Here is a 25799-nt window from a genome sequence, read left to right on the forward strand (position 1 = left end):
CCCACGGCGGCCAGTGGGAGCGCGGCTTGCTGGCAGGCGGGCGCGTCGCGGCCCGAGCGGCCATGGCGCGGGCGGGGCGGGCGGCGGCCGCGGGGCCGGGCGAGCCGCCGCGGGGCCGGCGGGGGAGCAACAGCCGCGGCCCCGCGGAGCGCCTGTAGCCGCCGCCGGGCCGCAGGCTGGCGAGCCGGAGCGCGCTGGCGGCGGCGGCGGCCGAGGAGAAGGAGGAGGAGGCAGGCGGGAGCCAGCCGCCGGCCGCGCCGCCGCCCCACAAGAGGATGAAGAAGCGGAAGGAGCTGAACGCCCTCATCGGCCTGGCCGCCGACGGCCGCAGGAAGAAGCCCGCCAAGAAGGGCTCGGGCCACCGGCTGCTGCGCACCGAGCCGCCTGCCTCCGACTCGGAGTCCAGCTCCGACGAGGACGAGTTCGCGGGGACGCGGGGCCGCTGCGGAAAGTGAGTCCCGGGAGCTGCGCGGGGTCCCGCTCGGACGGGTCCCGCTCGGACGGGTCCCGCTCGGACGGGTTCTGCCCCGTGGCTGCGCTGCCTTCGGCGGGTCGGGCTCGCAGCTGGGGGATAAGGGCGGTATGTGAGGCTGGGGACTGCCACAGGACACCCGGAGCTACACTGAGTGTGTCACACCTCGCATGTCGCCTGTCTGGGGATAGAAGTATCATCAAGTTGCAGAATGGCTTGGGTTGGACGGGACCTTAAAGATCATCTAGTTCCATCTCCCAGGCACAGCTGCCGCTGGACCGTGCCCTGGCTTTCTTTATTTTTTTTCTGTTTTGTGCTCACCGCAGCACAAGTCCGTGTGGACTAAACTTGGGGGCAGCTCCTGGAGATGCTGGCTGCAGTTGCCCGTGTGTGTGTGCTCAGCGTGGCACTGTCCTGCGAGCTGGCGCAGTGCTGCTTTTCTCAGGGACGTGCTGTGCTTTTGCCAGTAAATAAGCTTTTCAGTTAAGTAACAGCATTAATAATGGGCCTCTGTGCTTACCTGAAAATAGGCATGTCTCAAGGAAACCTGGGCTTTCACAATTTGGAATGCTCTAGAAGTACGTGTCGTAACATTATGTTAATACCTTGTCTTGAAGCGTGTTTTTCAAGCTGTCAAGGAGATGTGCCTGACATAAGTTTATGTCAGCAGAGAAGGAAACCTGACAGCTGCTTTTAAATATGCTACGTGTGCCTACTGAGGATAAATTGAATTGAGAGTAACAGCCCTGACCTGAGTTTATGGCCTTCTTTTTTCCTGAAAACCCTCTTTGTTAGCCCTTGTCAGTCAGAATGTGTGCTGTTACAACGCTGTCCCTTCCTTTGCTTAGAACAGCGTTTAAAATAACACTTTTCTAGGCACTGCTGTGTATTCACAAGCTGTTACTTTGTTTTCTGCAGGGGAGACTACCTGCGGTGCTGTAGGTTCTGTTACCCTTTATGTGCGTTCGTCATTCTTGCTGCTTGTGTGGTGGCGTGTGTTGGCTTAGTCTGGATGCAGGTGGCTCTCAAGGAGGATTTGGATGCAATAAAGGAGAAGTTTCGAACTAGTAAGTATGAACATAACTACTATTTCACATTTTCTTTGGTCAGTATGAAGAGGTTTAGTTGCTTGCCTGCTTAGTCAAAGTCTGAAAATACTGAGTAGACAAATAACATTTGAATTGAGGAGTCCTCTGAGCCAAGAACACAGAGACTTGGCGAGTCTAAGGTGAATGTTATAAATTCTTGCCTGCTCTGTATCTCCTGAGGAGCAGGGACACTGGACTGGGTGGGCCTGTAGTTGCTTGTATATACATTTCTAAGATTCTTGACTTTGGTCTTCAGAGTGCTCTCTTCTAAAGAATGACCCTATTTTAAAAGTTCTAATCAGACTTGTCAAAGCAGTCTAGGGAATTCTGGAAAAAAATCAAGAAAAATTATGTTCTTTTCTTGAACTCTTTTAAAACATCTGATACTTGCTATGGAATTACTGCAATTAGAATGTTGCTTCAGTACTGTATTTTCTCTCTGTATCCTCTGAATCTTGCTTGCACTGACCTTTTCTTGTTCAACTTTTATGTTGGGTTACATGTGGTGTAGGGTTAATATGTTTCGAAATGTGGAGTTAAGATGAAGTGTTTTGCTTGTAAAGCTCAGGTTTTCTCCATCCATGTCAAGATTCCCATGCCAAGATTTTCAATATAATAACTTCTGTTGGCTGAGGTATAACAAATTATGATGTGTGCATGTAAGGTATGTTCTTGGCTTTCTGTACCTCACCTCTGGGCCATAAGATGTGTTTTGGTACTTTATGTTAGTACTGTTTAAAATCCTCTGTAGATTGAAAAAGATAAGCGAGGTGTTGTCTTGCTTGTGGTTAAAGAGGCATTGAGGAAGTGTGTGTAGAAATTCTTTGCTGTTGGTGTGTAGGTGTTCCTGTTCTGCCAAGGTGGAACAGACCGGCTGTGTGTGAGAGAATTGCTGATAGATTTGTTTTTGTATTAGCTGATACTAAACTCTGGTAGTTAGCTGTAGTTGCTGTCCACCAGTTCTGGATGATGCCTTCAGTTCCAGATGCTGCTTTGTGGCTGTGAGTGTTCCCAGCAGTTCTGCAGTGGCTGTTTCTGTGTTCTGGGTCAACAAATGCTGCCCTTTGTGGACTGCTCCCCTTTAAGGGTGTGCTGGTAAAACTTTTGCACGAGAACAGCATTTGTTGGCTTTGGTGTAGCTAAGTTTCATCATTCCTGTTCAACACAGACCTCTTTGTTAAAGCAGATGTTCTCCCTGAGTGTGTTCTCCCTGTCTGGCAGTTGCAGATGGGTTTGTTTTCTTCTTAACAGCTCTAATAGAAAAGCTGTGCATTTAATGCTTTGCATGGTGGTAAACGTGTCAGATTTCCTTGCCATCATAATATCATGCCTAGGAGTTGGATGAGAGCCTCGTAATGAGGCACAGCATTTAAATACAACAACAAAAAAAGCAGGCAGCAAGAACAACCTAGTTCCCAAAGGTAGCGTTTTGCCTTGGTGAAATGTGTGGGTGAACAGAGAAACAAAGGCAGGTGACCCTTCTGTCATACAGCAAGTTTGGAAAAGGAACCTTTCTTTCAATCTTCATCCAAACTTTTTTCCTCATAGGAGCAGATGTTTGTGGCAGTATTTGATATGTTCTGCCATTCTTTGCACAAAGTGAGCGTGGGATTAGTGCTTTTTATAAACAAGACATCTTTGCATCAAGGATGTTTGAAATAGGAGGAAGACATGTAGTGTTTTCCCTTCAGTTGTCAGCAGTGATGCTAAGAACACATGTGGCATTTAATCTTCCTAGTGCTGCAAAAAACTCTTCAGGTGGAGTCCTACTGAAAACAATGAGGGTGGCAAAATGGAAAATAATTTGCCTACAAGAGCTTATGAAAACATGAGATTTAGTGTGAGCTGCTTGTGTCAAATGCACAAATTAGTTCTCAGTCTCTTTTGGCTAAAATACACCTTTCCAGAAGTGTTGTTTGGACCTTGGGTGATCCAGTGCAGATTTCTTTGCACCTAGAAAGTACTTCTAGAACTTGCTTAAAGAGAAGTGAGATGGGTTTCTGAATATGCACATCTTTCCAGTTTTGTGTGTTTGGGCGTCCACTCCTTAGGCTTCTCCTTTTGACTGGATGGGTCACACATGGAAATTTGTTCTGGGATCTGCCAGCTACACGTCCCACAGGTCCCACTGCCCTTGGCAGTCTGGTCTGAGCAATGGCTGTTTGTTGTGGAGCTTTCCAGTGCTGCCTTACAGGGTGGACATGCAGATTTTGGAGAACTCTGTCATCTTCATCTCAAAACCTTTGCTTATTTGTTTCTCAGACCTGGGGATTTAGGATTGCCTCACAGTGCAGCTAAATAGCTTAGTCACTGCAGATCTGGAAGAGCTGCATTTCTGAGGCTCACTGGAATTGCTTTGAGCTGCATATTTCCCCCTTCCTGTAATATTAATTGCTGTAATAACTGACTTAACTTCCAAGGACCTTGTTCACCGATTTGTTTACCAACAGGCGTTAGTGTATAAGCTTATACATGATTTTTTCAGTTGTCTTTCTGTCACACAGAGCAACTAATTATATTAATCTCCTTGGAATTCACTTCATCGTCAGCAGTCCCTCTGCAGGATTGAAAAGGCCACTGAGGTTCATTTCACCTGCTTCCTTTGCCCTGGGACTGTTGGCAACTCTTATTCACAGGCCCATTACTATTTCATGTTCCCCTGTGGAGGCAATGCAAAATAACTGCACTAAATAAAGACCTACCGAGGTTTGCCAGAATGACAGGACTATGCAAAGTGTTAAATTTAGTACAGTCTCTCTGGGTTCTCTCTGCAGATATTGGTACTCTTAAAACAAAAAAGAGCTGTCATTCTGAGCAAACACTGAATCCAGACTGGCAATAAACCAGTATGTACAAACTGTTACTGCCTTCTTTCACTGTTGTAGATGTTGCTGTTTGTAATTTGTTTTATGCATTTTGGTGTTGTTTACCTGGATTTTTGTTTTGATTTGCTTTTAATTATTTTTTCATTCTTTTAGTGGAATCTAATCAAAAGACATCATTCCAAGAAATTCCTAAACTGAATGAAGATTTGGTGCAGAACCAAAAGCAGCTAGAACAAATTGAAACTGGAGAACTGGGGCTGAGTAAAATTTGGATAAATATCACAGAGATCAACAAACAGGTGAGAGGGGATCAGTCCTTGGTTTTGAAAAATAATAAAATATTCAATTCCATTCTTTTTAATGGAAATTAATTTTATCTAAGGACTTCTGTGACCATATACATCACAGCTTTTATTTTTAAAGTTCAAATAGAGTTTAAACATCATTATAAACAAGCGAAAAACAGCTTTAGCATCCAGCTGGGCTGGAGACTAATCACAAGAGGAAAAATTGCATAACTGATGGAGGGACTTCAGGCAGAATTTAAAGGAACCTGAGAACTGTGCAGTTCTTAATTTTCCTGCCAAATAGTTGTGATGTTTATGATGAGAGATTTGACATTTCAAATTTCTGAGAGCGTTTTGTAAGTGTAGAAAAGAGTTACTGACTCAGAGCAAGCTCCTGCTGCTACAAACTAAGGCCTGGTGTCCTGTGAATAGAAAACCTGCTAACACACACTCAGCCTCTGAGCTGGTGTAAATCTTGGCACTGTTGATGGGGCTAGAACTAAGCCACTTACCAGAGAGCTCTTTGCTCACACTTCAAATGAAGCATCCAGTAAGGCTTTTACTGAAATTTCAGCCCTGTAGAGTAAAAGTTCAGAGCTGCTCACAGTGGTATCGAGAGGTGTGTTTGGGGAACTCTTCTTGACCCAAGTGCTCTGGATTAATTTGTTAGAGAATTGAGGTGCCTGCTTAGATTGATTTTTCTTCAGTCCTATGTGGTGATTAAGTGCTTATTGGGGCACATCTGAAAACTCGATTTGCTTTCTTTAGCATCTCACTGTTTTAGCCACAGTTTTTCAGGCTCTTCGTGAGACTTTTAAAATGCTCTTATCTGCACCTGGCTGTTAAAGATACTTGCACGTGGTTCTTGCAGGCCCTCAGGTTACTTCAGGGTCTGGTTACAGTCTGAGCCAGATGTTCTGGGGATCAAAATTTTCTTGCTGGTTATTTTATCTGTGAAATGTTTGGATGTGCTGCTGGGAATAATCTGAGCCAGTGTTCACAGCTGTGAGCTGGAGTCTGCATGCCAGCTGATTAACGCTGACCTAATGTAAAATTAGGATCTTTTCCTCGACTTGCAAAGCAACTTTGTTTTTTAACCAGAAGAAAGTGAATTTTAGTCTCTGTTCCACTTGTGTAGCAGAGGGTTGGGTGATAGGTGCAACTTCTTTGCCCATCACTCAGCTGGAGAGGTTGCATGGCTTTGCTGGGTTTTGCCAGGCAGGTTTTGTTGCTCAATAAAAAAGCGGGTGGTGGTTTCCTCCACATGAAAACTTCTTGCACAATTTTTGAAGTCTTTCTTGGGCAACAGCCTCTCTCTAAGAGCATGGATGTAAAACTGGCAGAGGGTACCTTACTGAAAAGAAGGGTTTTCTGTGGCTTTCATTCAGTTTTAAAAAATAGTTAAATAAAAACTCACTCTTTTGCAAGAAGCAGGATATTTTTAATGAAGCTTAGGCAGGACTTCTAACCTAGAGACACTAATGGTTTCTGTGTGTACATGTATGATTTTGTATTGCTTTATGTTTTAATTTTACAGTATTGGGGGCGTCAGAATCAGGATTGTGTTGCTAATTCTAAGTCCTCCTTTTTGGTTTTAGATATCACTGTTGACCTCAACAGTAAATCATCTCAAAAACAATATAAAATCTGCTGCTGACCTGATTTCTCTTCCCCTCACGGTAGAGAAACTTCAGAAGGTAAGTACTGTGAGTGTGGCTATCACTATATGTGTTCTGTGTTCTTGGGGACAGCAGTGACAGTAGGAGCTACCTGACGTGTCAGGAATATTTGCTTCTCTTGTCTTTAAAATCTGACTTCATAAATTGTATGGTCCTATGATTATGTGTGGTTGGTAAAAAATTTAAAGGCCTTGTTTATCCATTTTGGAGGTGCATTTGCTTGTATTATGCTGTCTTGTGTGTAGCCGTGGTAAGGGTTTTTAACCCTTTAAGTGCAGTGGAAATAAGATGCACAGCTACATGGTCATCTTTCATGACAGGAAGAAAGAGACAAATTTATTCAGAAACACACCTGGTTTTATAGCATGACTGCAACTCCAAGAGTAGAGAAAAGGTGATTGGTTCAGAGAGAAGACACCCCATTGCCAGGGCCTGGTCACACACCACAACAGGTGTTCTATCTTGTTATTAAAGTTCCTTTTTATTTTGACCAAATTATCACCCTGGGAGAAATTCTCCCTAGCCTTGAGCTGGACCAGCTTATCGGCTGGGAACAGAGGTGAAAAGCACCAGCCTGGAATATTTTTCAGGCTGTAATTTTCTCCCTTTCTCAGTATATGTCCCACAGATGTGTACCTTGGAGCTGATCTTTCTGTTACTAATCTTAATATCATATGAGACACTTGGAAAAAGCCTGTCTGCAGTTCTATAACTGTATGCAAACGGGTGGTTTGTTTAGGTTTTATAATTAGAAACGGAAATGTATTGCTTTCTGTTAATACAGTGTCTTACTGTGTGCCTTACTGAGCATTCTTCACCAAAGAACAGTCCTGTTGGTTTTGGTAAAAAGAATGGCTTGTTGAAACTTGCCTAGTTCTTCCACGGCAGTTCTGTTTATTTAGCCATAAACATTTATATTGGGCTAACATCTAATGTTAGTCCAGTCTTTGTGGCGTCATGGGTTTCCACATCTCATTTTCTATCCCTACAAAATGAATGTATGATCAACAGGGGGGTGATATGCAAAACAATGAGTGTGCCTTGGCTGATGGGGCTGCCCAGATTTCTTTTTCTGGGAGGAGCACAAAGCTGTTTCCTAAGCTCCTTATTTGTTGCTACAAGCAGGCTGGATTTTCACTGTGTCCTGGTCAGAAGCAAGTCTAAAAGCATGTCGTTAACAGGAGGACTGTGGCCAGCAGGACCAGGGCAGTGATTGTCCCCCTGTAACTGGGGACTGGTGAGGCCACTGCTCAAATCCTGTGTCCAGTTCTGGGCCCCTCCATGCAGGAAGGACATTGAAGGGCTGGAGAGTGTCCACCAGAGAAGGGCAGTGGAGCTGGGGAAGGGTCTGGAGCACAAGTCTGAGGAGGAGCTGGGGGTGTTCCTGGAGAAAGGGAGGCTCAGGAGGGACCTTGCCTCTCACTACAACTCCCTGAAAGGAGGTTGGAGCCAGTTGTGGGGTCAGGCTGTTCTCTCAAGTGACAAGAGAAAATAACCTAAAGCTGTGCCGGTGGAGGTTTAGATTGGATAATATGAAAAATTTCTTCACTGAATGGTTTGTCAAACAGTGGAGCAGGCTGCACAGGGAGCTGCTGGAGTTGCCATCCCTGAAAGTATTTAAAGGATGTGGAAAGGAGCTTGGGTATGTGGATTAATGGTGGACTTGGCAGTGCTGAGTTAACAGCTGAACTCTGAGGCCCTTGCCAACCTAAGTGATCCTATGGCAAGACTGCATTTGTTATGTGGGATTTGGTTTTCTTGAGGCTTTTTCCTTCTAGGCTTTTTCCTTCTAGGTTCCTGGAAATAAGGGTGCCTGCTGGTGTTAAAATCCTGAAGGGTTACTGAGGGAATTCCTCTTGGGTAGTGGCTTTTGTTCCTACTGGTGAAGGGTACTAAAGGTGTCCTCCAGGGCAGATTACTTTGGGTATAATTTGCAGTTTGAGTTTTGAATGAAAGAAAAATTCCAAAATCAAACTTGAAAATTTTTGCTTTTTTTTTTGTGGCAGGCTGCCTGCAGTTTCGCTAACAAAACATTGTGTTCAGGTGATTGCTACTTTAAGACAGTGCAGTTTGGGGAAAGGCTGAGATTTCTGTCATCTTTTCTATTGCAGACTGTAGCCAACATAGGTAGCACCCTTACCAGTGTGGCTCATGATGTTGAAAATATACAGACAGCTATTGAAGAATACAAGAAATCCATAGAAATACTCCAGAATGATGTGGTAAGAAAAATGCACTGCTTTAACACTGCCTCATATGAAGCAACTTAAAGAAATGCTTGGACTTCTGCCTTTTACCTTTGAAATATTTGAGGTTTCAGTAAGTTGGTGCATTAATTAGTTAATCTTCTAATCCCTGTGTGACATCTGTATGGTACCAAGTATTTGTTTGTCTGGAGCCAGAACTGTTCCTTTCTACACTTCCTGTCCTGTGTATCTTTGCTTTCTATTCCACTGATGTGGGGGCTTGGGAAGTGCTCATGTGTGATGCAGGGTACTGCTTATGGTACCAGTCTGCACTGTTTTAGGTTTAGGGATGTCAGAAAATTGATATAGTTTGTTGGTTGAATTAAAAATCTGTGTAAGGATGAAATTACTGACTATCTTCAGCAGAAACTACTCACTGTATTTATCCTGACCTCTCACTTGGGGTTAACAAACTGAGCCAATAATTACAGTTTTTCAACTAAACTGCAATACAAGAATTCTTGCAGATAAAATCTAAATTAGACACATAATAAAGCTTGATTCAGTCAGTGGGTGTTCTAAAAACATTGCAGATATGCCAGTGTGTATGGTAGCAGTGAAATGTGTATCATAATACTTCATTAAACTGAGAAGAGTTAATTAGGAGGGTTCAATGAAAATAAATTTGGATCTTATGTGTTTGAAAGAGAAAACTATTAGCCTAGTTAAAATCCTGCATGCACAGCAGACCTGAGTGACTGTAATTGTAGCAAAACATCCTTAGCTACAGTCTGCCAGTTGTTAAACACTTATTCACAGGGACTTTGTAACACAGTTTTCTATTTCTTTCCTTAGAAGGAATTAAAACAGCTGCCTTCACTTCCCTCCACTGTTGTACCAAGGACAGAGGGAAATCAGACAGAATACTGCAGAAAGGTATTTTTCTCCCTTGCATAAGGAATTTTGGTACAAGTGTCATGGATATGTAACTTACCCGGGTGTTTTGCAGTAGTGTAGTGGGCTTAAAGTATGTTTTTTATCAAGACAATGCAGATAGCATGCTTTAAAGCAAATAATAAGATAATTTTGCTGTAGTTTGTTCCTGTGTATGGGCAAACAGGAAAGTCCCCTGGTCTGAGAGTTGGGGTTTTTTTGTGTTCTGGCTGGGTGAGGAGTAAAAAGAGTGAAACCAGTATCTGACAAATTATAGGTGTGCTTTGCTAAAGTAAATGGAAATACGTTAAAGGCTTTTAGTGGAGTGGATTTTATGGCAGGTACTTGCTAATCTGAGCAAACTTGGGAGTGGCATGTACTGAGTCACCCTCACTGTAATGAGGTGTGGAAAGCAGTAATACAGCAACATAAAAAAAAAAAGGTTACTATGTAGGTGTTTAGCTGAATGGCTTGGGACAGAATGACTGCACTTACTTATATTTAATACAGTCAATATCTCTCTCAAAAATTAATCCTGTTTATAAATATGCCCAGTGCATGCTTTCTTGGGAAAAATCATTGTTGTGCTTACAAAACTTGACCTGGAAAATGAGATGAATAGGCTTTCTGTGTTCACTGCACAGCTGAAGTGATTATATTAGCTACAAAGAGATTAGCCCTGGGGAAGAATCTCAGTTTCAGACTTTAAGAAAGTTGGAATAACTTTCTGGAAACTTCCAGTTCGATGTTTTCAGTGGTGTCAGTGGAGAGCCTGCCTGAAGTCTGCCCAGTTAAACTGGGTCAGTCATGTTGTTAGTAGCAGGAGTTGCTGCAGAGGTTGGGTAAACTGACACGTGCTCTGTTTATATTTCAGGAAAGCCAAGCACTGCATGCAGCTTTGGAGCAGCTAAATAATACTGTAGTGGTGTACCAGAAGTTGAATGACATCAAGCTTCTAAATGTGGATTCAGCCATTGGCAACCTCAGCCAGAAAGTTACACTGTTGGAAAACTCTCCCCTGGCTGTGAAAAATCTGGACAAAAGAGAAAACTCATCTACCATTGTGGTTAGTGTTTGATGGCTCAGGGTGTCTCCTCAGGCTACTACTTCCCTTACACTGCAGATACGGCTTTTCAGACTTAACTAAAGAAAATGTCCGAGTGAAACTTGAGATACTTAGAAGCTCGTTTATAAAAGGCTGGAATTTGTTACTGAACAGATAAGCAGCAATTAAGAGTGTCTCAGAAACAGTATTTAATTTCTTTCCTGCACTATCTACAGGGAAGTGTCCAAAACACTGTCATGTAAGAGTTAGGTGATTGCTTTATGAGGCAGGATTCACAAACTAAGCTATGTTTTAGGAATCACTCTGGCATAGATCTGTTAAGACTTACTGATGAGCTAAGTAGGGCTCTTGTTCAACGGTGGTTTAATTCTAAAAAAACCCCAGTAATAAAAAAACCTCCTAAATAAGTTTATAAATTCTTCCAGTGCTTTCTGTTTGCCATACTGGGGCCAGTCTGTGAGAACATGTTCTGTATGTTTAACAATAAAGGAACATGCTGACATTAGTGTGGTAAATGATATAACCCATTTTTACGACTTCATATTTATTCTACAGTGTATCTGCCCTGGTTTATCTCTGCTTAGTGCCTGCCAAATCTGAAGGAAAGAAACTTGTAGAAAACGAAAAGCACGTGAATAAATTGCTGTTTTTTCTGTAGGAGAATGATGCAACTACCTCTCTAAAAGTGAAAAATGAAGATCAACTCGATAGTGAAACTCAGCCAAATAAAGAACTGAAGGTAAAGTAAGGAAATACAAATTACACTAGATTAGTAGAGCATGTAATTGTCTTTCTAAAGATGTTTTAAATGGACCTTAATTGAGCAAAGGTCTGCAAAGAGGCACTAATGGAGTCAAGGGCTTGCTGAAAGCCCCTCTCAGTAATGGTCTGTCACTGGCTGTGAGTGAGTTTAACTGAATGGCCAAATTGTGGGCTGGGATGGGAGGAGATGGTGCTGAGTTTAGTTTCCATCTGCTGGAAAGAAGATGGATGAGTGAACAGGCTACACTGTCAGTTCTGGTCTTGTACTGATGTGAATTCAGCCTGTCATCTGGAATGTAGTAATGAATAGAGTAAGGGAGCTGCCGATTAAAAAATATGGTGGTTTTAATTTAACAGAGATGCAGTGCCTCCTGCACAAAGGTATTCACTACTGAAGACCTTTGAAACAATGAAGCAGTTTAATTAATGGATAAGTGTTCACTCCAAGTATGCTTGACTGTTTTATATTACAGCTTTCCAGTGTCTTGCTCTTTTCTGTAGGAAATTCGGAAAGTAAACATCAGATTATTTTGAAATTAATGTATGCAAAATAATTTCATAAAACCTGTTTTTCAGGTTGAGGTACTGATTCTGTTGTTTTCCTGCAGACTATGGGAATTTATTCATTACATCTTCCCACAGATTTTTAAAAAATATTTATGCTTTAAAATCTTGTTTATTATTTTAAACTTGATCAGCCTGGATACCTCTAAGTCAGTCAAAAGTGCTTACATATTTTAAATTACTACTTTTTCTCATCTTCTGCATCTACTGAAGGGGTGCATTTTAAGTTTGTTTTTTTTTCTGTACATATGCAGGAAGCAGGAACTAGGGATTCTCAGGTATCAAAACTAAAAGAGACTCTTCAGCGGATCAGTGCTCTCACAGGCAAGTCAGAAAATGACAGACCCATTGAGGCATCAAGAAATGTTAAGAATGTCTGGTAACAGTAATCCATAAATCTGGAGGTTCCCTGTGTAATTCAAAGAGTAACTAAGGTGGATAATTTAGACTCTTCCTTGAGATTTTGATGAAGGTCTTTTAGTTAAAGCGATAGGAAGCTGCTGTTTCTAAAACAGAAAACTGTTTAACTCTAAAAGTTTGAAGTATGGCAGTGTTCATGTGGATCGATAGCTGTATTTGAAGGCATGCACTGATTAACTGTAGAACTTTATACCCAGTAACATCTGGTTTTACTTTTTCAAAATGTAAGTGTAACGGAGAGGAAAGGTCTCTGCCTCTGCTGATTGCACTTCTGCACTTCTGCTGAACATCAGATTTTTAAATCCTTCATTACAATAGAACTGTGCTGCTTGTTCATTCCAAGCAGGTGCTTGGAAACTTAAACTTTGTTGTTGGGTAATACTGGTATTGATAAGGTGGGAAGATATAATTTGCTTAATGGAGCTTCTTCAGCACCCTCAGAGTGGGGAGCAGGAAACATTCCCAAGTCATTCTTTCTATGGGAGTTCATAAATACACACCTTCTAGTACAGACTGGAAGATTAAAGCTGTGTGACTGTCCCAAAACAGTTCTTTCAATTGTAGTAAAAAGGGACATCACTGCTACATTCTGAAATATTGCAGGATTCTTATTCCATACAGCTACTATGATTAAAAAAAATCAGTTTTGTTGGATTTTTGTTTGGTTTTGCTAGTTGTAATTCTGTGGAATTTAGTAAGACTAAAAGAAATTATTTTGTAACAGTTGAAAGTAGTCAGAGTACTACAGCAAAGCCCACAGACCTTTCAAGGGTGGCTTCAAGGTCAGCTGGTGACAACACAGAGAGAAACGGGCAGCTGAGCCATCTCTCCTTACCAGGAATTTCCAGCATTGAAGGTATGTCCTTTTTAGGCTGACCTTTTCTTCTGAGTATTTCATGTAAATTTTTAGGAGAGGATAAGTATAAACATTCTGAGAGATGCAAGATCAATTTCAAAAGCTTGAGGACTATTGGTTTAAAAAAAAAAAAAAGGCAATTAAGAAAAAAACTGAAAGGAAAGCATAGCATGTAAAAGAAAAGAAACTGAGATTTAAGCAAGAGTGTGCATTATTAGTGAATTATAATTGTTTTGAGTACCAAAGTATTACATCGAGGGCCCCAGAGACTGGGAGGGAAGTCAAGGGCAGAATTAACATGCTGAAGGAAAAAGAAGTAGCTATGAGTGTGTCTGTTCTGGGGCTTTTTTCTGTTCTGTATTTTTTTCCCCCAAGAGAACACTGCCTGGTCAGATGAATGGTTTCTGGATCTTGCTGTTCAGTCTCTTCAGCTCCTGAAAGGGCAACTCTTTGCATCAGGAAGTGAATAGACACTTTTCCCTTTATATCATCTGTCCTGTTGGTATAGCAACAGTCATTCAGAGCTTGCTTTTGTGGAGGATAACTGCATCTGTATGCAGTTAGTGGTTGTAAAATGGGCTGTTAGTTGTGCCTAGAAATAGGGATTACTTTCTTCAGATTTAGTGTAATTTAATCTAGAAATGTTCATGCTTTTTTCTCCTAAATTGCTATCAGCATCTTGTGACAACATAGGAGACAAACTCCTCACTCAGGGATTACTGGGTAGTAAGAGACAGTGCTGTAAAACTGGGAAAGCAGCTTATAGGATATTCCTGTGTACTTAAAGAGCTGTTTCTCAATCCTTGTTCACTTTGCAGATCTTCAGAAACTGTTTGAAAAAGCACCTGAGGATGCTGATGGAAAACTCTCATACAAAGATCTTCAAAAGCTGCTTGGCTCCACAGCCCAAGAATCACAGAGCTTTAAGGAGTTTGACACAGATGGAGATGAGAAATATACACTAAAAGAACTGAGACTAGCATTAGGTGTATAGGGTATATGTTTAGAAATGAGATATTGGTGGATGTTACTGTAGCTTAAGGAAGCTGCAGGACATGAAAAACTATGGCTGCACTTTCCCAGTGTTACACTGATCTTTGGAGCTAAATTACTGTACACATTGTCACCTCTTTTTTCAGTTGCATTTATTGAAAAAAAAAATTACAGATTTATATGTCGATAGGACATAATATTGGGACTTTGTTAAAATCCAGAAAATTCCCAAACTTGGAAACATTTTCCTCTTGTTATTTCCTTTTCAAGGGAATTATTGGTTATAATTTAAATGTGTACATACTAAAATAAAACTATGGTTTTATATTTCACTGAAATTTGCCTTAAATTAGAGAGCTGCACTTTATGTAGAGCAGAAGGAAAATCTGTCTTGTGAAGATGGGCTTCTGCTTGTAAATATTTGAGATAGAGTAAATTATGCATATTTAAGAAGTTGTGTCAGGGGCTGTGTTGGTAGTAAGCTGTTTATATTGAGAGACTGAACCTGGAATGGGGGTTTAAGACCTTCGGCTAAATTTCTGATTTTACTAAATATATCCATGAATAAATTTGGCCTCAGTCAGAGGAAAGCAGGAGGGGTAAGTCATGCCCATCTATAGCAGGATGTATTTTTAAAGGGAAGAGTTAAAAGTGTTTTTATATATATCATGAGCCTACAGGAGCAATTAACTTGCCAAGTGCTTGGGTTTTCACTTCAGCATTCTTTAGGCTTTGCTGTGTTGCATTCAGATTATATTTTGTGAGATGAGCCTGTCTATTTATTTTTTTTAAATGAACATATTTAATAGCTTTAATAGATGCTTAAGAGGTAAAAGCCTTCAGTGCAGCCTGCTGAGCAGCACCTGAGCAGTTCATGCCTCAGTGGTGCTCTGATACACTCCAGGAGTGTGAGCAGGTGAGAAGGCCCAGAGTAGACCTGTGAGCTCTTTCCTGACTATTGTGACCATGATCCCTTCTTGGTACCTTTATTTTCTGTCTCCTTGCCAACAGAAGGATGTAAAAAGCTGTGTAGGCATCATCATTCTGTACTGACACATGGTTTGTACGTGAGGTTTCCTTACTAGAGGAACTTAAAAGATCTGTTGTTCATAGTAGTGGATCTAAACACAGAGTGTATTTATTACCTTCTGGAACATAGAAAAATGGCTTTTGCAGAAGGGATTCTCTCACAGGCTAGATCAGGGCCAAGTTGGGTGATTTTGCTCACAAATATCATTGATCTTGTTAAGAGTTTTTTGCATGATTAGTGAGTAGAAGTTGCCCACCTCGCTGAAACATCAGCTTATGATGAAGTCAGTTCATAATTGTTGAATTTTATATAACTTTAGACTGGATGTTTTATCAATAACTGTATTTTGGAAGTATGAATCAGCAAAGGAATGTACAAAATGAAGCCCTACTACCCATTTCCTAGGCTTCTTTCACTGTTGCTCTTCTATCCTGTTTGGGTAATGCAGATGCCACCCAGTACCAAAATGCTTTTGATGTGACATTTGAAAACATCATATTTAAAAACAAAGCAAAACCAACCAACCTTGGCTTTAGAGAGGACAAGAAGCCAACACTTGCTTCTTGCTACTTCCCGTACCCTTTTATACACTACTGTATAATTCCTTAACCAAATAAAGAAAAAAAGCAATAAAATGTAACCATTCTGATATTTTATTTGTACATACTGTATCATAGCCATATGCCAGAGTTTGCAAAATATTTTTGGAAGTTTATTTGTATGAAATTTAACTTTACCTTAAAATTTTAAAATATTATGGTACCACCTTGTGAATCTTTTAGTGTTTTGTTTTGTTGCAGTCTGCTTTTACTTTTGGAAGGCTCTTCAGCAGCAGTAGTGAAAATGCCAGCTAGACCTGATGTGTGCTGTTCCACTGCCTGTGTCCTCTGCCTGTTCCCAGGGAGCTCAGCTGGTCAGTGCTGGGACACGACTGCCCAGGGCTGCTTTTTAACTTGCATGTCGAGGGCACAGCTAATTGCTGTGGTCGCTTGTAGGATGGGCTTGTGCTGTCAATTAGACAAAATCCGAGCATCCCTAAGAACGGTGATCTCTCCTGTGCTGCAGGCTGGGAGCACCGGTCCCATCCCTGCGCGGTGTCTGCTCAGCCACCGCTCTCCGTCCCGCACGCTTCCCAAAGCCCTGACGCCCGGTGTGGGCAGGGTTCCTCTGCCGTGTTCACTCACAGTGCAGATGAAAAGCCGTGAGTGTAGTAAATACACTCGTACAGATCCCCTCCCTGCCCTAACTTTGCTGGGCTACCAAAGGGACGGCTGGATGCTCTGGGCAGCGAGTCCTTGAGAAAAAGGCGGTATCTGAGTGAAATCAAAACCAATTAAGTTGTGAGAGCAAATTGTAACAGGAAAAGATCTCTGCCCTGCCAAGACCTGCTGTTGTTCCCTGATTCCTGGGTTCGCTTTCGGGCTGTACCTGTGGGTTTGGGTGACCACTGTGTACCTCGACCTGCGCCGGGAGCAGGGCCGTGCCCACCGCGCTTGTTCGCTCCGCGGCGCTCTACCATGTAACGCGACTTTTGTCTCAATAAAAGCTCCTTTGCAGCTAAAGCTCATTTCCGGCCGGTTCCTGGCAGGGGAGGTGGAACGGGGAGGGCTGAGAGAGCCATGGCGGGCTAAGGGAGCGGCGGGCGGAGCGCGGGGCGGGCTGAGGGGAGCGGCGAGCGGAGCGAGGGCCGGGCTGAGGGAGCGGCGGGCGGAGCGTGGGGAGGGCTGAGGGAGCGGAGCGAGGGCCGGGCTGAGGGAGCGGCGGGCGGAGCGAGGGCCGGGCTGAGGGAGCGGAGCCATGGCGGGGCCGCTGTGCCAGGGCTGGGGCCTGGGGGCGGCCCTGCGGAGCCGCGCCGCGCTCCGGCCGCTCGGGCTGCTGGCACCGCCGGCACGGGGGGTGCTGGGGCCGGCAGGGGGAACGGGAATGGGAACGGCAGCGGGATCGGCAGCGGGATCGGGAGAGGCGGCGCTGGAGGAGAACCCTTTCTACGGGAAGTACCGGCACAAGATCCAGGAGCTGCGGAGGTGGGCCCTGAGGGAGGTGGCGGTGGGCGGGCTGTGATTTGCGAAAAGGGCGTGCCTGGGGGGCTCGCTCTTGAAGGAGAGGTGCCGTTCTATTTTAGCTTTTCGCCCTGTTGTGGAACTCGATTAGTTTAGGCCGATTGCCTTGAAATTCACATGACAGTGAGAGTCGTCTCCCAACGTTGTCAGCTTGATAAGAGATAGTTTTGCGAAAATGAAATTAAAATGTTAAGAACGTGAATCAGTATCACAGTATCACAGTAAACACTTGAAAAGGTCAAATGATGGTAATCACCCAGCACTGCTCACCACCTTTGTAAACCTTTGGAACAGGCAAAAGAGTATTCCATCTTATAATCTTCCATCTTATAATAAAGGAGGATTTGAACAGAAAATGAATAAGCAGAAGTTGGTCTTATTTTAGGTCTAAGTCCATCTTCTGACAAGGCCACAATCAAAACAGCCCATAGAAGAATCATGGTTTTGAATTATCCTGATAAATATGGATCACCTTTCTTAGCAGTATAAATCAATGAAGCAAAAGACTTCACAGACTCACTCACAGATGCGTGGAATGGCTTGGGTTGGAAAGCACCTTAGACATCAACCACTTCCAACCCTCCTGCCATGGGCAGGGACAACTTCCACTAGGACAGGTTGCTCAGAGCCCCGTCCAACCTGGTCTTGTTGGAGTCCAGTGCCAAAACCAAATCCAAAGCCTTGGAGATATTGTGCAACAGCTTTCACAGTTTCTTAAATGTGCATTGATTTTTCCTGTTTATTGTCATAATTTAAAACTTCAGGTTATTTAAAAGCAAACTGGAATGTTTTAGTTACATGAATTTATGTCCCGTTGGACTTGGGTGATCCTTATGGGTCCCTTCCAACTCGAGCTGTTCCATGGCTCTGTTGTACTGTTAACAGTCCCTGTTCCAATTCAGGTCCAGTCCAGATGTGTTTGAGTCCCGTATGGAAAAAAGAAGTGAAGTGAAAAGGCAGCCTGTGGGACATTCCAAACAAGGAGAGTTTATCAGATGCATGGAGGAAAAGGCAAGGCCAATTTTCTTTGTAAATCACGTACATTGAAGCTATAATATTATTTTTTGGGGTCAGTATAATGTTACAGACTTGAAGTATCCCTGTCAGTATCAGCTCTGAAATTTCACTGTGTGATGGCTAAAAGCATTGTTCTGTACTCCTCTGTATTATTTTTTAGACTGTAAATTCCCTGCTTGAAACCTTAAGTTTAATTAGTTACATATTAGTTTGGCCAGAGCAGTGACACAATCCTGCATTTATCATTTTTTAGTCAACACAAGAAAACAGTTCAATAATATTGGATCTAAAATGCTTAATAGCTTCTTTTTGACTAATCCTTTCTGGCCCTGAAATTCATAATTCACATTAAGTTACTAATCTTATTTACTTCACCTAATCAATCACTTACTTTATTAAAAATACACTGCAGCGATCCTCAAATATCTTGAGCTTCTACTCAGGAGTTTTTGTCAGCAGGCAGGTTATGTGTGACAGGGAAGGCAAATCAACGGTATTAAAGCTGTAAAACTAAAGAAGAATCTTTTATTGCAGGCAGAAGGCTTGGGCAGCAAGACATCAAAGGGAGGATTCACAAAGGATAAGGTAAAGGATGTTGGGACTGGACGTGGTGGCAAGGCAACGGTGTGGATTAACTTGTATTGCCACAGCCAGTGCTTCAGTCAAGAACACTTTGATACAAACCTGGTGTTCCTTATGCTGCATTTGAGTGTAAAGATCTTGGTTTACTGTTGGGATCTCATTCAGCCTTAAAACTCCTGGCACTCTGGGTTTTTATTACCTTGTCCTTTCTCTGTGACAGCCTGGAAATTCCTTGCAGTTGGACCATCTGTTCTGAACATTAAATGGAAAGGGTTAAGCTCCTTTTACAGCATGGGAATACATTTGCAGTGATCAGCCAGCCTAGGGACGAGAGAATTCTATTTCACATTCTTTTATTTTGGTAAATCTTCAGTGTAAATCTGCCAAAGAGCATGTCTTTGAGATGCCTGAAGGCAAAAGGCTGCAGCTCCTCTTGAAGCTTCAGAAGAGATCTGCACAACTGGAGCAAAGCATGTGCTGTGTCCTGAAAGAATCTATTCTGCCTCAGTGTGTGAATCCACTTCTCAGTGTGTTGCTGCTGTATTTTATTTGACAATTAAAGGGACTAAGTAACACTATAAATTGAATAATGTTCCTCTAGATTGACTTTGTTCTCTGTAATTGCATCCATTCGTTCTGGATTCTTACAAGGTCAGAGAACTGCCATCATGCCAGATTCTTTATGCTTTCTCTTCCAGACACTTGATTCAATTCTTAATGTTGAGATGGTGAAAGAAAAATCAGCAGAGGAGATAACACAGGTGATGGATTTAAATGGAATAAACTTTGTCTCACATTTGTGCTTAATAGTAATCTACGTGTAAGGATGGAAATTTTACTTAGACTGAAAAATAAAACACAGCTGTGGATGTATATTTACAAAAAGCATATTGATATGGGTATCCATAGGAGAAGATAAAGTTTTCTCCATCTAGGTAAGTCTTCCTAGGATGTACTAGGAGGTACAGATACACTGGGTATTGCCATCCTGCTGTGATGAAGAAAAAGACTGTCAACACAGAGGAGCATCATGCAAAGACTTGTCTTCTGTTGAAAGTGTTTTGTACCTTCTTTATTAAAAAAAACACTACCACCAAAAAAAATCCAACCAAAAAAACCCAAACCAATCAAAAGGCATTAATGTGATTGTTGGGAAAAATGTGAGAAGCACTTCTACTGGTTAGTAAATTCTGAGCCACCTCTGAGCCCACTGCTGATTTCTGTTACCTGGTTGGAATCTGGCCTTTGGTACATCTGGAACCTTTGGAGAAGTATGTTGCATTAGCAGGAAAGTCAGTCAGGCTTGATTGAAAAATGACATCCCAAAGTGCTTACAAAGGTTAGCTGACATTTTAAAGCATTTAACATTACTGCTAAATGCTGGACTTAAGCTGTATCTCATCTTCTTTGTTTCCTACAGATTTGGAATCAGTATTTTTCTGCAAAAGACACCGTTTATGCTGTTATTCCTGTAAGTAGTTCCTCTATAGTTCTGCGCTTGAGAAGCCAGCATACAGAGCTTTCCTTTCCAACTGAGATTCTGCTGCTTTTAAAAGCAGTCATTGAAGGAAAATGAGGTTTCAAGAACAAACTTACTTTCTGGGCTGAGTGATTTTATTGCCCAAACAAAGGCTTTTGTTTTCGGAAATGGATACCCCTTTTTTCTCACTCTAAGGAGTCTCAATAAATCAAGGACCTTTTTCTGCACACCTGGCTTGAATTTCCAGGCTTATTTTATTACAAGCATCCAACACTTTTCGCAAGGCCCTAGTGTTTATTAAGTAGCATTTGTATTTTTGGAGTTATTTTTCTCAGAGTTGTTTCTTTGCCCTCTTCCCCGCAGCACAGGCAGCTCCCTCAAGGTTAATGTGGCAGTCCTAGAGCACTTGGCTGGTGACTTACATGTGGCTAATCACTCAGGACTTACTTTCATACATTTACAATTATTGGCGGCACTGTCTTTCTTGAGATTGCTGGGTGTTTCCTGAGATAAAATCATACTTCTTACTCCTGATAACTTTTCCAGATGTTAATTGTTCTTAGTTTGCATTAGGCTGAAAGAGGCTTTTTTCACTTTGGGGATTCAGGGTCGTTCTTTGATTGTGATCTCTTAAATCTGTCTTTTCACAACTGTGTGTTCCTTGAGTTCTTGAAACCTCATTTAGATCTGGGCTCTGATTTGTAATTGTATTTGGCCCTTTGAACTGCAGCTGAATTCAGTGGGAGGCACTGTTCTAAACCTGTGATGTGCTGTATGGTCTGAAAATGGAAGTGTGGGATTTGAAGTCAAGCAGCTTCGTGTTTCGGTTTTCCCCACATGTGGATGTTGTGAAAATAGTTTGACTTACACTTTTACTGTAGCAGAGGGCCAAAGCCAGGGACTCCAGTTAAAATGATCTAGGTCTTTCATTATTGGGGCTGGCACTGTGCTTTGGTGCACTGTTTTAGGAGGAGTGTTGGAAGCTTTTTAAGACTTCAATGCAAACCAGATCCCAGGCACATTAGGAAGCAGTTCATGGTGTCATCGAGGGGAAAAAAAACCCTTTGTCTTTTGCCAGAAGCTTTTTGTTGGCTGAAAGAAAGGTCTTGCATAATTCTCCAGTGCTCAAAAGTACACGCAAAGGAATTTCTTGTTGATGAATGGCATGTGTTTTCTTTCCTGAACACTTAAGAGTAGATAATAATATAGTGCTGGGAAGCAAAAAAAAACCAACAAAGAACTGGGCAAAAGACTGGGGGAAGCACAGAGAACATGGGAATGAAATTGCCAGGTTTCATCAGGGCTGAAATAAGGTTGTGGTTTTAATTTAAACCTAAGCAATAAGTATGTTATTGAGTGTATCTATGGGCTGCATTTTTATAGTGAAGAACAGATGACAATGATGTAAATCCACAGTTTGGAGCCAGGGATGTGTTGTCTCGCTCAGCTGTTGACACTACATGATGCAGTGGAGCAATTGCTGAAAAAGGATGTAATGTAAGCCTCAGGCTTGGGACCCTCACATCCAAGGAATGAAGCTCTGGATCCAGGGATTTTGCTGCTGCATCTTAGAGACAGCCTTGTTAAAATGGGATGCTGGTGACTTTTAGGTAAATAAGAACTAAATGTGGCTTTCCATGCACTCATTGCCATCTGTCCCCACAGCGGGACCTTCTCCAGATGGAAGCTGTACCCTCTAAAGGTTAATGAGGTGATTGTGAACAGCTTTGCATCCATATTTGTGTTATGAAAATTGAACTTCTCTTTCTCTTTCCCCCAAGGCAGACAAGTTTGATTTGATGTGGAAGAGAGCCCAGAGCTGTCCATCGGTAAGTGCAGCAGTTTGTGGCTGTAGAGCTGTAATGCTTCTCTTCAAAGCCTGATCCATTAACTTTTGACTCTCTTGTGTTCATACCCATTGTATCAGCCTGATTAGTAAAATCCAGGTGTTCAGACACTTGTCCTGGTGCTCAGATAAAGCAGTGCCTATTCATATGTATGAAACAGTTTAATCTAGATAGAAGAGATGGAGGGTTGAGAGAACAGCAGCACAAAATCTCCCAGGGAATGGAGACTTTACTGGGATGGATTAGTCCTACCTACTTCACTTGCCAAGAGCAAGATCAAATGTATCTGGCTTCCTGAGCTACTTGGAGATTGGAAAGTTATTTATAGCCTGAAGTGCATTTCTGTACAGTTCACTGGCATTCAGTCAGGTATCCTGCAAGATTTTCTGTTCCCATGGTGTCCTTCCCTTGGTGTGGGAAAACAAGCAGGTCTGTAGCCTGTGGAGCTGTAAATGTCTAGAGGGAAGGTGCTTGCTGCCTGTTCTGGGGCAGCTGATAAAATGACAGGATTAAATGCTCTGCTCCTTACCTTATATTTGACAGTTTCTGCTGTTAGCTTTCTAGGTGAGAACAGAAAGGTCAGAAAGGTCTGAATGTTCTCCGCTATCCTTTTTATGTCTCAAAATACTGATAAAAGTATTTGTCAAGATACTTGCTAATGAATTAATACTGATAGGGTAATTCTGCTTTATTGTGTGCTTTGAAGTCTGGTTCTTGCTGTCCTGTCACTTGTGGCGGGGCAAAAAACCTCTTTTTTCTGTTGTAGTTCTCTCACTAAAGCATTAATGCTGGAGGCCAGTGTGACATAGGCATCATTTTGATCTATGTAAGGAAAAATTGGTTTGTTTTTTTATCATTTCTCTGTAGTTTCTGTATGCTTTGCCAAGAAAAGAAGGCTATGAGTTCTTTGTGGGGCAGTGGTCTGGAACAGAATTACACTTCACTTCCCTGATAAATGTTCAGGTAAGTGTTTGAGATAAAAAGTTTAAAATTTACTTAGGATCCAGAAATAGATAATATCAGCATATTGCAATATATAGGATTTACTAAATAGTTTAACCAACAGGTTGTCCAGCTTAACTTGAAAAGAACTATCATAACAAAAGCTGTTATTAGTTATGGTTTAATTGTACATTAGTTACAGGTAAATTAGTAAAGTTATAGGTATTAAGTGTCTCTCTAGTGTAGAGGAGAATGAGGTAGAAAATCAATAGTCTCAAAACATGAGAAAGAGCCAAGCTTTTTAGAACTGTTTGTGCAAGCTACTTAAAATAGCAGTAGATGCTGTAAGATGAAATGTCTTGCTAAAAATTGTGGGTTCTTTTAAATGCAAAGTGGTCTCTAGTCAAGGAAAAAAACAACCTAACTCTGAAAATCCCTTGTTTTCTGTAAAGAATAGTGAACTTCTGATTAGAACTGATGCTTAAGCCCTGGGAAGTAACTGCCTTTGTGGCAGTTAACACTCAAAGTTTTGTAATCAAGCACCCAAATCTGCAGTGGAGTGAAGGTTTTTATGGGATACTGACAAGTTTCTTTGTCTCATTCAGACCCAAGGTGAAACTGCTCCAAGCCAGTTGGTCTTGTACCATTATCCTGATCTGCAGAAGGAGAAAGGGATAGTACTAATGACAGCAGAGATGGACTCCAAGTTCTTGGTAAGAGAACTCTGCTCACTGGCTTCTTTCATTTATGCTGCAACTGCTTCTACAGTTTTGACTTAAAATCAAATTACAGTGAAGTCTTTCAAAGACCGTTTGCCAAAGAATGCTCTCACTGTCTTTTTTAACCTAATGTACTTAAGGCTAGGGAAAGCCAGAAGGGAATCATCAGTCTTTGGTGATTTCAGTTTATGCCTTTTTTTTAATATGAGTATTATAGCTGATCATTGTAAAAGAACAGAGCTTCTGTTTTTCTTACTAACAGAAGCAAATTTAAATTAAAGCTGTTGCTAACTGCGAACAAGTTAAAACTGTTTTGAAGCTTAATTCTTTAATTTGTCAAAGCTGGAGACTCCAGAGTTGTATGTTCAGTTTGTGCACACCTGTGCTCTTTCCCTCTGTGTGGGCACACCATTCCTGGCATAACTGTACCAGTGCCTGGACAGGTGGTACTGGGCACTGTAGTGGTGGAACAAGATGATTAAAATATCCCTCCTCTAACTGACCTCCTGTCACCCCTTCTGAAACAATGAGTGGAGTAACTGGTAAAGCTTTTCTTTTTCCCTGTTGGATCTCAGAGCAAGCAATCAATCTTTGCAAGTAGGTCAGCTGTAAGATAGGAAAAATGAGGACTTGGTGCATCTTGGAGTGGGCAGGGATCACAAAAGACACACTTGACCTCTGAGGCAGATGCACAGCAGGAGAGTTGCTAAAACACGCGGTGCTGAAGTGTTTTAAGTAGGTCGGGAGCCACAGGGAGGTGGTTTGTTAAGAGATTTACTGTACTAAGATGACTTGGAGTTGAGCCACGTGGTAAGTAGGACTGTAGCATTTGTTTTCCAGTGGGACATGGCACAGCACCACCCTGATGGTAACTGCTCTGCTCTCACTCATAGGTGGTCCATGATGCCCAGTGCTTGGCCAACCAGGTGCAGCTGTTCTATGCCACGGATCGCTCCGAGACCTACGGATTAGTGGAGACCTTCAACCACAGATCCAGTGAATTTAAGTACATGTCAGTTATAGCAGAGCTTGAGCAAAGTGGGCTTGGAAAAGAACTGAGACCTGGGCAGGCTTCTGACAAGTCATAGAGCCTGGCCTGTGGTAAAAGGAGCCAGCAGCAGGCAGCAGATCCTAGGAGGGGTGGTCAAGTGTCTTCTGTTTTACAGCTTGGATTTGGCTACAGAAAGAGTCTGCAGACATCCTGGGAGAGTGACAGTCAAACCTGTCTGGCACTGATGCAAGATGAGGACTTGGGCCATTTGAACAACAGTAACTAATTGCCAAAAAATGGAGCCCAGTACTTCAGTGTAACTTCATCAGAAAGAGCCATTTTCCTTATCCTGTAATTTCCTGCTGCCTGCTGGATTGTGGAAATCTGAAATAAAGTGACAGAAGGAGAACTATGTAACAGGCTGTACTGACATCAGGAAAGAGATGACAACCAATGTTTCTTCTCAGTAAAAGCATTTTAAGTGCCCTCCACCATTATAATTGCATGGTTCAGTGCTTTTTAATCTGTGTGGAATTCATACAGGCTTGCACATCCAGAAGAAATAATAGGAGCAATGGTCTAAGACAGACACCTCTTTGTTTCTTTGTGAGGTTTCTTACAGAGATGTATATTGTGGTCTGAACTTTTCTCAGGATTAAAAAACCAGAGTCACTAGATTTGTTCTGGGAATTTTCTGCTTCTTAATTGATATATTAATTGTATCCTATTGTGATGTTTCTGTCTTTGAGATGTTTTTGAGCAGTATGAACATGGTTTAATTTTTTTAGTATATTTTTAATAGTGTAGAGGAATCATTGTGTGTTCTACAGGATTATTTTTTCTCAGGCTGACATCTAGTCAGACAACTCACAAATGGCATTTGAAGGAACAAAAAATAACTCTTGTTCCCACTTCAGGAAAGTACTACCCATAATAAAGGAAAGATGGACTGGCATAGTGACAGAGAGAGTCACCAGGCAGCTTCTTGTTTGTCAAGTGA

General features: G+C 42.1%; 2 protein-coding genes across 3 annotated transcripts; both read left to right on the forward strand.

The window, feature by feature from the left end:
• Window positions 1–165: 165 nt before the first annotated feature.
• Window positions 166–16723, forward strand: EFCAB14 (EF-hand calcium binding domain 14). The gene is made up of 11 exons (XM_014872024.2): window positions 166–451; window positions 1391–1539; window positions 4539–4684; window positions 6271–6369; window positions 8463–8573; window positions 9393–9473; window positions 10345–10536; window positions 11195–11275; window positions 12117–12186; window positions 13007–13138; window positions 13957–16723. Exons 1-11 carry the CDS (start codon window positions 276–278, stop codon window positions 14130–14132), a joined length of 1413 nt encoding a protein of 470 aa, XP_014727510.1. The 5' UTR covers window positions 166–275; the 3' UTR covers window positions 14133–16723.
• Window positions 16724–16938: 215 nt separating this feature from the next.
• ATPAF1 (ATP synthase mitochondrial F1 complex assembly factor 1) lies at window positions 16939–25476 on the forward strand. Of its 2 annotated transcripts, XM_014872023.2 has the most exons (9): window positions 16939–17185; window positions 18124–18232; window positions 18773–18823; window positions 19519–19581; window positions 20241–20291; window positions 22082–22129; window positions 23015–23110; window positions 23695–23802; window positions 24702–25476. In XM_014872023.2, exons 1-9 carry the CDS (start codon window positions 16959–16961, stop codon window positions 24894–24896), a joined length of 948 nt encoding a protein of 315 aa, XP_014727509.1. In that variant the 5' UTR covers window positions 16939–16958; the 3' UTR covers window positions 24897–25476. The 2 variants fall into 2 exon arrangements, with proteins under 2 accessions (XP_014727509.1, XP_088025881.1); XM_088169755.1 differs by lacking the exon at window positions 19519–19581.
• The last annotated feature ends 323 nt before the right edge of the window (window positions 25477–25799 follow it).

The sequence above is a fragment of the Sturnus vulgaris genome, chromosome 9 (assembly GCF_052056855.1).
Source record: "Sturnus vulgaris isolate bStuVul1 chromosome 9, bStuVul1.hap1, whole genome shotgun sequence".
Lineage (NCBI taxonomy): Eukaryota > Metazoa > Chordata > Aves > Passeriformes > Sturnidae > Sturnus > Sturnus vulgaris.